The sequence below is a fragment of the Cydia pomonella genome, chromosome 12 (assembly GCF_033807575.1).
Source record: "Cydia pomonella isolate Wapato2018A chromosome 12, ilCydPomo1, whole genome shotgun sequence".
Taxonomy (NCBI): Eukaryota; Metazoa; Arthropoda; class Insecta; order Lepidoptera; family Tortricidae; genus Cydia; species Cydia pomonella.
In genome coordinates, this window is record NC_084714.1 from 20,995,893 (window position 1) to 21,008,818 (window position 12,926).

Consider the following 12,926-nt stretch of genomic DNA (forward strand, 5'->3'; position numbering starts at 1 on the left):
TCACTTCCATACATTTGACGCTGATTGTGAGAATTATTATTTACAAAGCAATAACTCTATTGCACACACATTGAAAACTTCAAAAACTTATATTACATACAAAAAAGAAGCAAGAAACATGAGATATCATCGCTAAAAAGCGATATCTTCCAACCTTTCGGTAGCTGAATTTATTTAATTATACTGGTGTAACGTTATCCTGGATTCCTTAAATCTCATCTAGCGACTAATCTACACGTAATCGATAAACTTTTAAAAACACCTGCAGTGGCAGTATGGTTCCATTTTTATCGCTTGTCACTATACCCGTCACTTTCGCACTTACATACTTGTTAGAACGTGACGGGCATGGTGACAAATGATAAACAGCAGGCCATCTTAGCCCTACTGGCAGTGGGGGTGTCTACCCTTTTACGCTGGCATCATTAGCCACAACGACTCTGTTGTCATATTATCAAGGTCCAGAACTTTCGTGGCTCACTACGACAATTTGAAACTCCACAAAAAACCCGGACCCTGCATATTATGCCCTGCATATTCTGTTGTGACTTACCAATTTATATATTTTCTCAATTTCTGTATCTTTTTTTTATGAAGTGTGCAATAAAGAATTTTATTATTATTATTATGGTTTGGCATAGCACGGCAGTTTGAAAATTGGAGGTGTAGTTGGCGAGTCTAACTGCAGCTATACCGCGAAATACTATCGACTTCTCTCGGAAAAGGGACTTTGACAATGTTTTTAATTTATCCTGCATAACTAATATAGTCTTCATTCGTTTTTGAACAATCAAGAGGGCCTTTACCAGTCGTTGTGGTGAAACCTCGTGTTTGTTCAAAAACGAATGAGAAAGTTGCATTTTATCCACATTTGGGGCAAAGTGATCAGATGCAAATTTTGAGTTGTTTCCTTATGTTAGTTAGTAGAATTGACTTTTAAATGATGATTTTGAATGATTATTTTTTTATTACGTTCATTTGGACTTGATCTCATTTGAATTTTTTGGTATTTCATAGTTAGTAGTTTCCTCGTGTTGGTGTGGTGAAAAATTTTGTGTTTCACTCGGAGGCAAATTTTGTTTAACCCTCGTGCATTGGAACCCTCGCAACGCTCAAAATTCCACTTCTCGAACCCGAAATTATTTTTTGGCTGTCTGTTGAAAACTTCGACTTGATCTCATTTGAATTTTTTGGTATTTCATAGTTAGTAGTTTCCTCGTGTTGGTGTGGTGAAAAATTTTGTGTTTCACTCGGAGGCAAAGTTTGTTTAACCCTCGTGCATTGGAACCCTCGCAACGCTCAAAATTCCACTTCTCGAACCACTCGCTACGCTCGTGGTTTAATTTTGGAATCTTTCACTTGCTCGGGTATCAATATTAGCAAGAGCAGTTAAACAACAACTTTGCCCCCTTGTAAAACAAATAACTATTTTAAATATTTATTCGCGAGGTAAATATGCAGGTCGTATCATTATTAGACTACACCCGAAATTATTTTTTGGCTGTCTGTTGAAAACCTCGACTAGACAGAACGTGCTGAATCAGCCATTTTTTATTTGACAGGGTGAGCCCCAAGGTAAAAGATCTTCAGTACGACCTACAAATACATATATATTATGCTTTACATAGACAGAGTTATTATTATATTGTTTGATACACTAGCAGCTGGAATCTGCTGTGTGCACTGCACTTGTTTTTTTTCATACGATTAATGTTCGTTGTGATAATTTTAAATGTTTATCAAAGTTTGTCTGTTGTTAAAACTGTTCAGTGAAGGAGCATTCATCACTGCTTCTGGTAATTTATTCCACTTGCTAGTTATAAAATTGACGACCGGTTTGGCCTAGTGGGTAGTGACCCTGCCTACGAAGCTGATGGTCCCGGGTTCAAATCCTGGTAAGGGCATTTATTCGTGTGATGAGCATGGATATTTGTTCCTGGGTCATGGGTGTTTTCTATGTATTTAAGTATTTTTAATTATTTATATATTATATATATCGTTGTCTGAGTACCCTCAATACAAGCCTTATTGAGCTTACTGTGGGACTTTGTGTAATAATGTCCTTTAATATTTATTTATTTAAAATACAAAATATTTAAAGCAACATCCAATTACGGAATCATAACGATTTCATTCTTACTTTCTAATTTGAATTACATATTCCTTAAAGGGGTAAATATAAACAAATTTGCGTAAGTCCCTTTCCACGAGAACGTCAAAAATAAACAGAAAACACCGAATCTACCCAATTACTACAGGAATAACAATAAAAGACCCTACTTCCTACTCTATTCTTATGATTTCTTTTTATTACACTTTTATAAGCGTTTTTATTTGTTTTTGAACGATAATTGGGACGTTACCTTAACTATGCATTACCAAAATACATTTAATTTAATTCTGATAAATACTTTAATTATATAGTTTGGCCAACTAAAGGTGACTAAAGAGGAAAGAAGAATCTTTCCTAATTATAAGAAGTATCTACCACCAAAAAGAAAGGGATGACTATATATATTTTAACTGCTCTCCTACTGACACGAATGATTGGCCAGACTATAAATTAAAATCTGTTTTTGCTATAACCTACTTCGTAAAATCGAACAGATTTAATATACTTATTCAAGTATTTTCTCCTGACAATATTACATTGGTAGAAATGAAAAAAATATCACGTTTATACCTTAACATACATTTCATAAGCGTCATGTAGTTGTCCATAAATTTGTGTAGTCCAAAAATGTCAGAAAATCTTACTCCAAAAATATTGTTAACTCTATAGGGTGCTCACTCCGTACTTCAGTTTTCTTGCCAAAATGCTTATTATTTTCGTAGTCAACATCTAGCGTCAAGTACCGCTACTTGACACTAGATGTCACGAGTGTCGCGACTGACGACAAGTGTATAAAAGCTCAACAATTTACAACTAATATTACTTCCCGTTCGTTACGTCGTCACGACATCTATTGTCAAGTAGCAATACTGATAAAACCGCTACTTGACGCTAGATGTCGATTACGAAAATAATAAACATTTTGATAAGAAAATTGATTTATGGAGAGAACATTCTATGCTTACTTAATTCTCTATGTCATTGCTATGCTTAAAAATGGGCACGCCGCCACCGCCGCACCTGCAAAACAGAATTAATTTAATAAACTGATAAAAATTCAATTGGGGGAACTTTTGAAACTGGCTGTTGGCAAATGGAGGCAAAACTTGTTATTAGTTCACAAAAATACACACTGGGGAAATTGGGTTTGGGTCGTTGGCGATGCCTGTTATTGACTTTGGCGAAAACATCGCTAGGTATGAGAGGTACCATAAGTTCGAATTATTGGCAATCTTTAGAATGCATTCGAGCATTTTGAGTTACACTACTTACTACTTACATGTACAGGACACTGTTATTACAGGATATTTAATATATTCCAAGAAGATTGTATTCAAGAAGTACGCAATATATATGTTACGATTTTATATTTACACGTTAGATTGTGTCAAACATTTTTCTGAGCATCGTTGATTAAAGTACCTGTTATCTTAAGGTAATGTACTCTGTTAATCATTATTCAAAATGCATATGGGGAATGGTTGAAAAGGTTTGACATTAAATGTAAGGCAAAAGTTGTTTTAAATTATCGTTTGCAATGTAATGTTTACCCAAGAAATCAAGCGTTAGAATTGACTCTGGGGCGGCGTGCCATCAAATGACTCCTCGTTGATAAGCCGCAGCTTCACAGACTCCCGGCGCAGGTTGTAGCTCGTCGAGATGTGGCAGTGCTTCACGTCCACCGTCAGCAGGTCCTCATTCAGCTCCACTCCGCTCCTCTCCACATCCGCTGCCGCACTCGGCTTCCTCTTATTCCTAAACGACGTCCCCCTCTGAGAACTAGACCCCAAGTAACTATCAGTAGTCGTGTTCCCATTAAACGTTTTCTCCGAGGGGCCCATCGGATCCAACTGAATATTAGCCCTTAAGTGAGCTGACGTATCCATGCAAGGAATCAACTGCTTAAACTCCTTACGGAAATTCTCATTCATCCACGCGTAAATGAATGGATTGTAACATGTTGACGACATAGCTATGCCGTGACAGATGAAAAATGTCACCAAGTAATACTTCAAATGGATAGCGTATTTATAATAGTCATTGCATAAGTTTATGACGTTGAGAGGAAGCCACGACAGGCCGAAGATAGTCACCATCGCGATCAACATCTGGTTCGTTCGACGTTTTCTGTTCTTATCTATCTCTTCTTTACGGGAGTTCTTTGCAGCTGCTTTAGCTTTGGCTCTATCGTTCAGTTTGAAACTGACACACGTATAGCAGAAAGCGATGACGATAAAAGGTAGTACAAATTGCATGATAGAAGTTATGGAGCCGAACACTTGTCTAAGCTCTTCAGAGGGCCACATTTCCTCACAATACTTCCCGACACCAGGAACTTCATAATAAGTCATAAATAAAGCGTAAGGCATTGTCACAGTGACGGCAAAAGTCCAGATCATAAATATAACGGTGACGCACGTCCCTATCTTCATTCTTGGCCTGAACGGATAAATAATCACGAAGAATCTATCGATAGCTATAGACATAAGTGTCAATGTAGATATGTATACGCTGCAACCTTGTGCAAAAGGCATTATGTGACATAAGATACTGCCCCAGCCCCACGTGCCTCGGAAGGAGTAGAGCGGAGTGAACGGGACGGCAAATATGCAGAGTAGTATGTCAGACAAGGCTAGATTGGTAATGAATAGATTGGTGACGGTCTGCATGGCTTTGTTTCGAATGACGACGAAGCAGACGAGGAGGTTGCCGAGAAGGCCGAGGACGAAGATGATGGTGTAGAAGATGCAAAAGCCGCTTTGGACCCATTTGTTGTCGATGATGTTCTCTATGAAGTGAGAGGTGTTTCTAGCTTTAACTAAATTTTCTCCGAGTGTATAATTGTGCGTCCAGTTCATTTCGAGTCGGAGGCCGATTGTTATTCAGTGCCAGCCTGGAATTGTCAGTTTTACGAGCTACGACGCTGAGGTTTAACGCCGGTAATTCGAGCCTGCAACAAAGCATAGATTACGCTCATTTTCTATTGTTACGGAATCTTAAATTTTGCTAATAAAATGGAATTGTTTACAATCTAAGTAATTTTCAAGGAACAGGGAGCATCAAAGCTCTTTGTTTAGGTACTTATTGTAGTTTTTGGATTTCGAACGGGTTATCTAAAGCGACTCAAAAATGTTTGCCACTCGCAAAATGTCAGTGTAGTGAAATATTGTTATAGGTAATCACAAAAAAGTAAAATTGAAAATAAGCTACCTATGAAATGGGCGGAAAGATATACTTTATTAGATTTATAATAATGTATAAATCGTGATATAATAAAGAAAATTTGAGTCGAGTACCGTGTTTAGGCAATAAAGCTTGCTGAGTTGCCTAAGTAAAGTACGAGATTGAAAAACTTGATTATATCACCATTGTATACAATATTTTCTCTACGAGTAATTTAAAATAATACTTTTTTTAGAATAAAACCTAAATAATCAATAAAAATTGGTAAGTATCTCAGTACTTATCATTTTATGAAGAGGTTCTGGATGCGATTGGATTGAGATTGGCTCGGGACCGGGATAAGTGGCGTACTAGAAGAGAGGCCTATGCTCAGCAGTGGGCGATAAAAGGCTGATATGATGATGATGATGAAGTATCTCAGTGGACAATAAAGTACAAAAGGAGTAAACGCGCGAAGTCCAGAAGTCCAACAATCCTATCATGTGTCATCAATTTGTTTTTTTTTGCTACGCATGCCGTACTTCTAGGTTCCATGCCTATAGGTATTTATTTCAGAAGTCATTTATTACAACATACATAATATTAAGTCCTGACTAACTACGTGTTTCACCTATTGATTAGGCAAAAGTCTCACGGTAATTAAATATCTAGGTACGTAGACACGACGCAAACACACAAACGTGCAATCCGTTTCTTTAGGCGTCACAGTTCAAAACCTAACCTAACCTACATTTGTGATAGCAGTTCGTTTCTTTAGGGTTCACAGTAAAGTTCTAACCTACTCAATTCTTCTGGTATTAAATTTGGAATTATATCTCTAATACACTATATAAAATATAGTTATTCTCACTGTGCTTTAGATGAAATTATCGTTACGAGTATACCATTTGATTATTATTAGAAATAAACATTATACTCAAAGAACGTTATAATAGAATAAATGTTGTTCCATATAATGAACTTTATAAGAAACAATAATTATACATGATGTGAATATATAATTTTTTCTTATGACAAACAATAATTATATCAAAAGAGCGTTATTGCAAATAATATTATATAAAAAAAATTAATGCGATCGATACGCACCGATTTCTACTTCTATCACATTGCAATTGCAATTATATTGCTGTCCCACCCATGATGCCGGCGATCAACGACACTGTACGAGCAGAACAGCAATATAAATATACGCGTGCGATAGAGATAGAAATAGGCGGGTCAATATACGAAATTCCTCGTCCTTTCTTTAGTAAATTGTTAACCAAGGGATGAAGTGGATGCTTTGACCTGAGTAAAGGAATCGGGAATTAAATATCAGTAGTTTCAAGTTATAATCTCACAATCACAATCTCTCTGCTTAGCCTTAAGGTTGACTGGTAGAGAATGCGTAATGGCATTAAGTCCGCCTTTTGTACTGTATGGTTTTGTTCTTCGTGCAATAAAGGTTAAATAAATAATCCGATAGCCTCCATAAAGCTTGACTTACACAATAAATATCTAAATTAGAAATAGAAGTAATTTATGAAAATTATTTTGAACATGTCAAAACTTTATAATCGTACTGTAGAAATTTAATAGAAGTGGCGCCCTATAAACCGTGGCACTTGCAAATCATTAATTTGTTGAACGAGAGGCTGTTTCTCTTCCAATAATTTGATAAGGTTCATCTGAATTTGATACGACCTTAGCCGAGTCCAATAAGTGAAATGAGAAAAAGAGAGTCGTCTCATAAGGCACTTATTGGACTTGGCTTAAGGTAGTCATAGAGAAATAAGTAAGCTTAGAGTGTTCAATCCACACATCAGTGTCCGTACTTTATAATAATAAGTTGTATGGGAAGTATGGTAAAACGTATCATCAATAAATTTTGAACTTGCCTTAATCCCATTACCGCTTCAAACGCTTTACCATACTTCCCATATAACCTATTATTAAGTAAGGAAACTGATGTATGGATTGAGCTCTCTAAACTTACTTATTTCTCTATGCCAATAATTTTGGCCCAATATAGAGTATGTTTTAGTTTGTTGTTAAAATTATCCCAAAGATGTCGTTGTTTCCAACGTAAACTAGGTAATAGCAAGTCACCGTAAATAATTGCACAATTTGAAACACAGTGGGAGCCACTAACGTTGATTTGAGCTCACGGCCAAGATAGTATCAAAGCAAAATGAATACAATATCAAATTGTATAATACAGAATCGGCCGCCGAGATACGAGTTTCCCGGGTTTTTCATTATACGGAAATGCTGAAGTTATAATAAGTTTCCCATTTTGCGGTCACTGAGATTGCTTTAAGGGCTCGGGCCCCCTCAAATTAGTAACAGCGAATAGACGATATGAGAGCCGTGTTTACGTAAAAAGGAAAATAGGATCGTTAAGTGGGTAGGCGAAATGTTGTACCTAAAGTCGATTTCCAGAAGGTCAGAAAGTTAAACGTAAATATTTATTTTCACTGTTTCTGTTATAAAAATAATTTAAAATAATTCGAAAGTACCAAGACGATGTGGTTAGTGAACGTATCGCAATGTGAAAATCTAACAAAACTTGAATTCATTAAAATTATTCCGAAACATCGATATGACTTTGTTTGAATACTCGAAGGTATGACCATTTTGATTAGCTCCTTATAGCTGCACGAAAAGAGTTTATAAATACAACAATTAAACTGTTGCACATACCTTTAACAGCCAACTATCGAGATATGTATGTCGGCGTGATGCCATCCATCGAAATGATAACAATACGTAAACCATGATCGGTTTGTAAAGTAAGAAACGTCAGGTGAAATCAGAGATGGCGTTGCGGAGCTGTCAACATGACAGTGACAGTTGACGCTGAAGGAGGGTAAACCGGCCCGCGGGCATTATGATTGTGGCGGTCGAGCACAGCGGTCGTGACGTGACGTCATCTCTGGGATCGCCACGTTTCTTCATAATTGTTATTTTTTAATCCATTTAAATAAATCGAAGTGATCTCGAGTTATTTTGATGTGTAATCAATACTGGCAATTCGCTGGCCAGCTGGTTGAAGGAATGATGTTAAAATTTGAAAATCGTTTTCTTTAAATATTGTAAAGGTATAAAAAATAAGCTAGAAACATTTTGTCGACGTCTATGCGAAGTGGCGGCCGAAGCTACTATACTTAGTAAATATACAGGTTGATTATTATTATATTATTAGTTTTTTTTAATACCTATTTATATTACTATATAAACCTATTTATTAATATTTATATGTCACTCCCCAAGGCCTTGGGAGAATAACAGCGTTGCAATTTGCCTCGTTTGCGAATAGCAACAATATGCTGAGAAAGGGTCTTTTCCCTACTGCACACATTGCTGGACCCAAGTGTGTAATTTTCGGATTTTAATGTGTACATAATTTATATCTGTTGTTTTTTTGTTTTTGTTTTGTTGTTCTTATCATTATCTTTCTATCTTATTTCTTTCATCTTCTTGTTCTGTGTATGTGGGCTTTATGGAATAAATGTCATTTCTTTCTTTCTTTCTCATTATATTATTTCTGACCATTATGTACGAGGGATGTTTGTAGGTCATACCTACTGAACAACTTTGAATGGGGAGCCAATCAAGATAACGTGAAAAAAATCTGCTATTCCATAGAAAAAATTGATATATGATTCGCCGAAATATATGCGACAGATTTTTTTGCGTTTTCAGAGTTGGTCCCATAGTAAAAGATGTTCAGTATGACCAACAAAGTCACCCCGTAGAATATGGTCAGATATAACAAAATCACCTAATATAGGGTGATTTCGGGGTCGTGGAGCAAGAGAACAAGGCATCACACAAAATTCAAAGATGAGTCTAATGATGTTACTCATTATTTATTATCACCAATAATTATGATTATTTTTCAGATGACAAGTAGAAAAAAACATGTTTGCATACAGTTTGGTCACCCTACTCAATGTGACATCTTGTCGCTTTCCATACAGCGTATGTCAAAAGTCATAGGGTGACCATGATTACTTCGTATAAGATTAATTTTACTTGAAAAATAATAAAAATCAAACTAATTATCTTTCAATCAAATACTACCGTATGATAATGTAAATCATTTATAGATTCAGAAAAAGTGGTTCTGGATTACGACCCAGAAATCACCCTGTATCTATATACAACCCCCAGATCACCCTCTACAAATCAAGTGGCAAGCCACAAGAGCGGTCACGCTCTGCGGCGTTAAAAGGCTGAAGGTGAAGAGACTAGGCCACTGTGTCACCAAGCTGCTCAGGTTTTAAACCGACCTAACTTCAACTTCAACATTTATTCAGCAAATAGGCCACAAGGGCACTTTTACACGCCTACACGGATTTACATACAAGATAAAAAAGCGGCTAAGTACGAGTCGGACTCGCCCAGGGTTCCGTACCATTTATGACGTATTAAAAAAAACTACTTACTAGATCTCGTTCAAACTAATTTTCGGTGGAAGTTTGCATGGCAATGTATATCATATATTTTTTCTTGATTTTTCATTCTGTTTAGAAGTTACAGGGGGGGGACACACATTTTTTCACTTTGGAAGTGTCTCTCGTGCAAACTATTCAGTTTAGAAAAAAATGATATTAGAAACCTAAATATCATTTTTGAAGACCTATCCATAGATACCCCACACGTATGGGTTTGATGAAAAAATATTTTTTGAGTTTCAGTTCTAAGTATGGGGAACCCCCACAATGTATTGTTTTTTTTTTCTATTTCTGTGTAAAAATCTTAATGCGGTTCATAGAATACATCTACTTACCAAGTCTGAACAGTATAGCTCTTATAGTTTCGGAAAAAAGTGTCTGTGACATAAACGGACAGACAGACGGACATTACGACTCCTACGCTACGGAACCCTAAAAACACAAATAGTTAAAAAATATCTAAATAAATGGTTCTCGCCTCGTTACTTGCTTAAGGGTGGATCAACCTTTTAGGACCGACCATAAGAGTGCGTTGCCATGGTTACGATTAGTTTGTCCAGCGGTAGTAGCATAGTTGCATTTATCGCTTGTCACTATGTCTGTCACGTTCGCACTTACATACTTGTTAGAACGTGACAGAAGATAAAAATGCGACCGTGCTACAGCCGCAGGGGACAAAAGACGGGAAATCCTGTTTTTTTTTTTAATTTACTTTATGATTTTATGGTATGGTATCAAACATGCATGTGGTACTTAGTATTATCCCTTGGACAGTCGCCATCAGATATATCGGAGCAGCCATAAATATCTGAACACGCATCTATTGTCAGGCGTTAGAGTGCGTGTTCAGATATAATTGAGCATCTGAGCCATTCGAAATTCATTCTTTCATTTGCCTCCTTGTGTGTGTTCTACCGCTTGTACAATGGGCTGTGCTCTGCTGAGGAATTGTTTGACATGATGCCAACGGCCACTTTCTATCACCGCGCCGCTCGCTGTCGGCAGGGTGTTCATCCTTGGCGTCTATATGCGGGGGTAGTCCGGAGCATGGCGCTCTACGGATCGCCAATCTGGGCCGGACGGCTGACGAGACGCGCGAAGGCACTGCTCCGTCGGCCGCAGAGGTTCATGGCCCAGAGGATGGTGAGGGCCTACCGCACTACCTCTCACGCAGCGGCATGCCTCCTTGCCGGCACTCCGGCGTGGGAACTAGACGCGGGGGTGCTGGCTGAAAGATACTGGCAGAGGGCGGAGGCCAGGAGGCGTGGGGAGCCCACAGATGCGAGAGAGGTGGAGAGGTTGGCCCGAGCAGCCGCGGAGCGCCTTAAGGAAAGATGGAGGAATGCCTTGGAGGATAGCCGTTATGGAACCCGAACCATAGGGGCTATCCTCCCAGTAATGGATGAGTGGTTGGGGAGAAGGAAGGGGGCCCTGACATTCAGGGTGACGCAGGTAGTGTCCGGACACGGCTGTTTCGGACACTACCTGCACAAGATACAGAGGGAACCGGGGCCCCAGTGCAACGAATGTGGCGCAGCGGATGACACGGCCCAGCACACTCTGGAAGAGTGCAATCGCTGGGCCGTGGAAAGAGTGGCCCTTAGGGCGGTGACGGGGGTTGCGGACCTCTCGCTACACAGCATAATTGTGGCGATGCTGGGTAGCGAGAGGAAATGGGAAGCGGTGGCCTCCTTCTGCGAAAAAGTCATGTCGCAGAAGGAGAAGGCGGAGAGGGAGCGAGAAGCATCTGCGAATGCGCCTCCTCTCCGTCGCAGGCGGCAGGGTCGAGGGCGAAGAGCCCATGCTCGCCTCGAGCCCTAGTAGGGCCAGCGGGTACTAAACCCGCACTGCACGGCCCCATAGACGTTGTCGGGGGAGGGGGATCAAGCGTTTCTGAACCCCCCCTCCATTATGAGGGTGCCTTGGCGATAAGCCGGGGCTGCCGGAGGGCGCAGTGGTGGAATGTCATCGATCCCAGTGCGCCCTCATAAACGGCAAAGTGGGTGAAACGCCGGAGTGGGTTTAGTGGGTAGGGCCAATTCTCCCCCCCTCTTGCCAGGAGAGGGGAAAGGAGCGGCGAGTCCCACACACTGTGCGTAAATGCATTCCCACTCCGTCAAAAAAAAAAAAAAAAAAAAAAAAAGGGTGTTCATCCTTATACCTTAGAACCTAAATGGTCGAATAATGTGCGGTTCAAGAGGAATTTCCTCCCGCGGACGCTCCGGCTGTGGAATGAGCTCCCTTCCGAGGTTTTCCCGAAGGTCTACAGTATAGGGTTCTTCAAAAAAGGAATGTACAGGTTTTTAAAGGGTCGGCAACGTGCATGTAACACCTCTGGAGTTGCAGGCGTCCAAAGGCTGCGGTGACTGCTTACCATCAGGCGGGCACCGTCGTGGTATTAAAAAAATGAAGACCTATGGAGTATATGCCGGCAAACACCCATTGACGAATAAATCGCGACACGGAAATTGAGATAGATAGGAGATACTATTCGAAGAAGGGAAACGAATAATGCTACCATAGCTTTCGCGTGGAAACCGCCGAACGGAAGCCGTGGCTCCGGGCGTCCTGTACACGCTTGGCAACGGTCCGTCCTAAGAGAACTACAAGCGGTCGGGTTGCGCTGGAGCGAGGCCAGAAGACGAGCTGAAGATAGGAAGGCGTGGCGCGAGCTTGTGAAGGCCCTTTGCACCTCTAGGGTGCTCTAGGACAACAATAACAACAACAATTTTGAAAAGGCCTTCTGTATTTGATGTACACAACTACATTGCTCTTAAAAATTAGATTAAGTGTTGCCTAGCGGTAAAAGTGTGCGACTTTTAATCCGGAGGTCTCGGGCTCAAACCCCGGCTCGTACCAATGAGTTTTTCGGAACTTATGTATGAAATATCAAATCGAACTAATCCCAATAAGGCCTAGTTTACCCTCTGGGTTGAAAGGTCAGATTCGCTTTCGTAAAAACTACGCCAATTCTTGGGATTAGTTGCCAAGTGGACCCTAGGCTCCACGGACCCCGTGACAAAAATGCCGGGATAACGTGAGGAAGATGATGCTCTTAAAGATTAAATCGATCGCTAGACTTTGACTTATAACCTTTACCATCAGATATCTTCGAAATGTTGACTGGTTAAAAATGTGATATTCCGATAAGTAAATTAAGTAAATACAGAGATGCTGAAAGCTTTTAG

The 12,926-nt window shown here is 39.6% G+C and overlaps 1 protein-coding gene across 4 annotated transcripts in view; it reads right to left on the minus strand.

Moving 5' to 3' along the window:
• Positions 1 to 534: 534 nt before the first annotated feature.
• Positions 535 to 12,926, minus strand: part of LOC133523836 (prolactin-releasing peptide receptor-like) — a 57,595-nt gene continuing 45,203 nt past the window's right edge. For 2 of the 4 annotated variants that reach the window (XM_061859582.1, XM_061859585.1), the window contains exon 2: positions 1,170 to 5,063. In XM_061859582.1, coding sequence (XP_061715566.1) covers positions 3,679 to 4,971 — 1,293 coding nt within the window. In that variant the 5' untranslated portion in view covers positions 4,972 to 5,063 and the 3' untranslated portion in view covers positions 1,170 to 3,678. Of the gene's footprint in view, positions 5,064 to 12,926 lie in introns of all 4 variants that reach the window. The other 2 variants (XR_009800287.1, XM_061859584.1) reach the window with 2 other exon arrangements.